This window comes from Homarus americanus, unplaced genomic scaffold, assembly GCF_018991925.1.
Source record: "Homarus americanus isolate GMGI-L3 unplaced genomic scaffold, GMGI_Hamer_2.0 scaffold10325, whole genome shotgun sequence".
Lineage (NCBI taxonomy): Eukaryota > Metazoa > Arthropoda > Malacostraca > Decapoda > Nephropidae > Homarus > Homarus americanus.
In genome coordinates, this window is record NW_024723385.1 from 1 (window position 1) to 1,696 (window position 1,696).

Consider the following 1,696-nt stretch of genomic DNA (forward strand, 5'->3'; position numbering starts at 1 on the left):
CTCCAAGCTTTGTCAATAAATTTGTTAAATTTAAAAAAAAAACCTTCCTCCCTCCCGACCTTCCTCCACCACCATCACCAAATCCTCCCTCCCACCTTCCCTCCACCATCACCACGACTACGCCCTCCCTCCCTTTCTAGCCCTGTCCCTGGTGCCCGCGGGGTGGGCAGGTAAGCTCACTAAACTGCTAAACACTGACTATGTTGTTGTAGTTCAGGGTAATGAAAATTAACTGGGGGTTGGGGGGTCATATATCGCCTCAAGTGGTCCTCCTCCGCTTCCTTGCCACTTATGTAAAGTCATTTAGAGGCATTAAGGAGACAAGGGAAAAGATCGATATGAAGTACCTCAAACTTATTTGGATATTAATGAGCATAAGTTGGTTGTGGGTTTCAGAAGGCAGGCGTGGAGACGACGTTGTGCTCGTGTTCTGTCCTTTGTCTTGTGTATACGTCGTGGGTGTTTGTTTTGGGTAATTCAGAGAGTGATTAAGTTAGTGATATTGTAAGTAAGGCTATTTTGGTGCGAAAACGTCTACTCCCAATTAGGACTAGCTTTATATAATTCATCAAATCTACCACTTATCAGCTTCTTAACCGTTCGGGAGGTCAGTCTGTACTTTCTTTTTCTGTTGCGACTTTAATTGCCTGTAGTAAAGAGAACTTGTTATCATTCCATTATTATTATAATAAATATAAATTATGTTGTCGTCAGTCTATAATAGTTTCGGTAAACATGAAACTTGCAGCAAACGTAATACTAGCGAAGGATTTTAAGCAATATGGTCGTGATGTGTGTTGAGGTCTGTTCTAAAGAGAAGTGTGTCCTCAGGTCATGAGAAGTGCCCGTTCCACTTCGACTTAGAGTTGGATCACAAGCCGCCTACCAGGGAGGACATCATCCCAGAGCTGGCCGCCAGTTATCGCTCCCTTCTGAAGGATCTCGGTGAGGATCCAAATCGTGATGGGCTCCGTAAGACTCCCGTTAGAGCTGCTAAGGCCATGCTCTACTTCACCAAGGGCTACGACCAGACTATCGAAGGTGAGTGTCCCTAGAGCAACAATGAAGCTCGGTCATTCTCAAACTTCTCAGTTTTGTCTAAGAATATCTTAATTTTCTGTTTCTTCGACATCTTTGGAATAATCAAGTTGCAATATACAGGTATAATGATATAACTGGTCTCGTGTCGTATTATACTAAAATTAAGAAATAATAGTGATGCTATTTAACACTGTGACTACCTGCCTTGACGTGTGTGCCCTCTCCACCTTCCCTCCCTCCCCCCACCGTCAGATGTGATGAACGACGCTGTGTTCGACGAGGACCACGACGATCTGGTTATCGTGAAGGACATAGAGATGTTCTCCATTTGCGAGCATCATCTGGTCCCCTTCTGGGGTAAAGTGTCTGTCGGCTACCTCCCAAACAAAAAAGTGCTGGGCCTCTCCAAGGTAGCCAGGTAATATATTTGACGTCTTTTACCAGCAGACACACACACACACACACACTATACAGCATCTGTTAAGTTTGATAGATTGATAAACAAAGTCTGAAATTTCAAACGAATTAAATATCATATTTTATTTCATCATCCAACAAAAAGGACTAATTTCTTCTGCCGCTCTCATAAACTCGGCAGTAGTGAGTTCCCTGCAGATGGTAATAATCATAAAGGGAGTTAGGCGCGGGTAAGATC

General features: G+C 43.5%; 1 protein-coding gene across 1 annotated transcript; it reads left to right on the forward strand.

The window, feature by feature from the left end:
- Positions 1-815: 815 nt before the first annotated feature.
- LOC121863431 (GTP cyclohydrolase 1-like) lies at positions 816-1,481 on the forward strand (the record flags this gene model as incomplete). The annotated part of the gene is made up of 2 exons (XM_042362093.1): positions 816-1,041; positions 1,294-1,481. Coding segments are annotated over 2 exons (396 nt in total), but the record flags the coding sequence as incomplete, so codon positions are not given.
- Between the last annotated feature and the right edge of the window lie 215 nt (positions 1,482-1,696).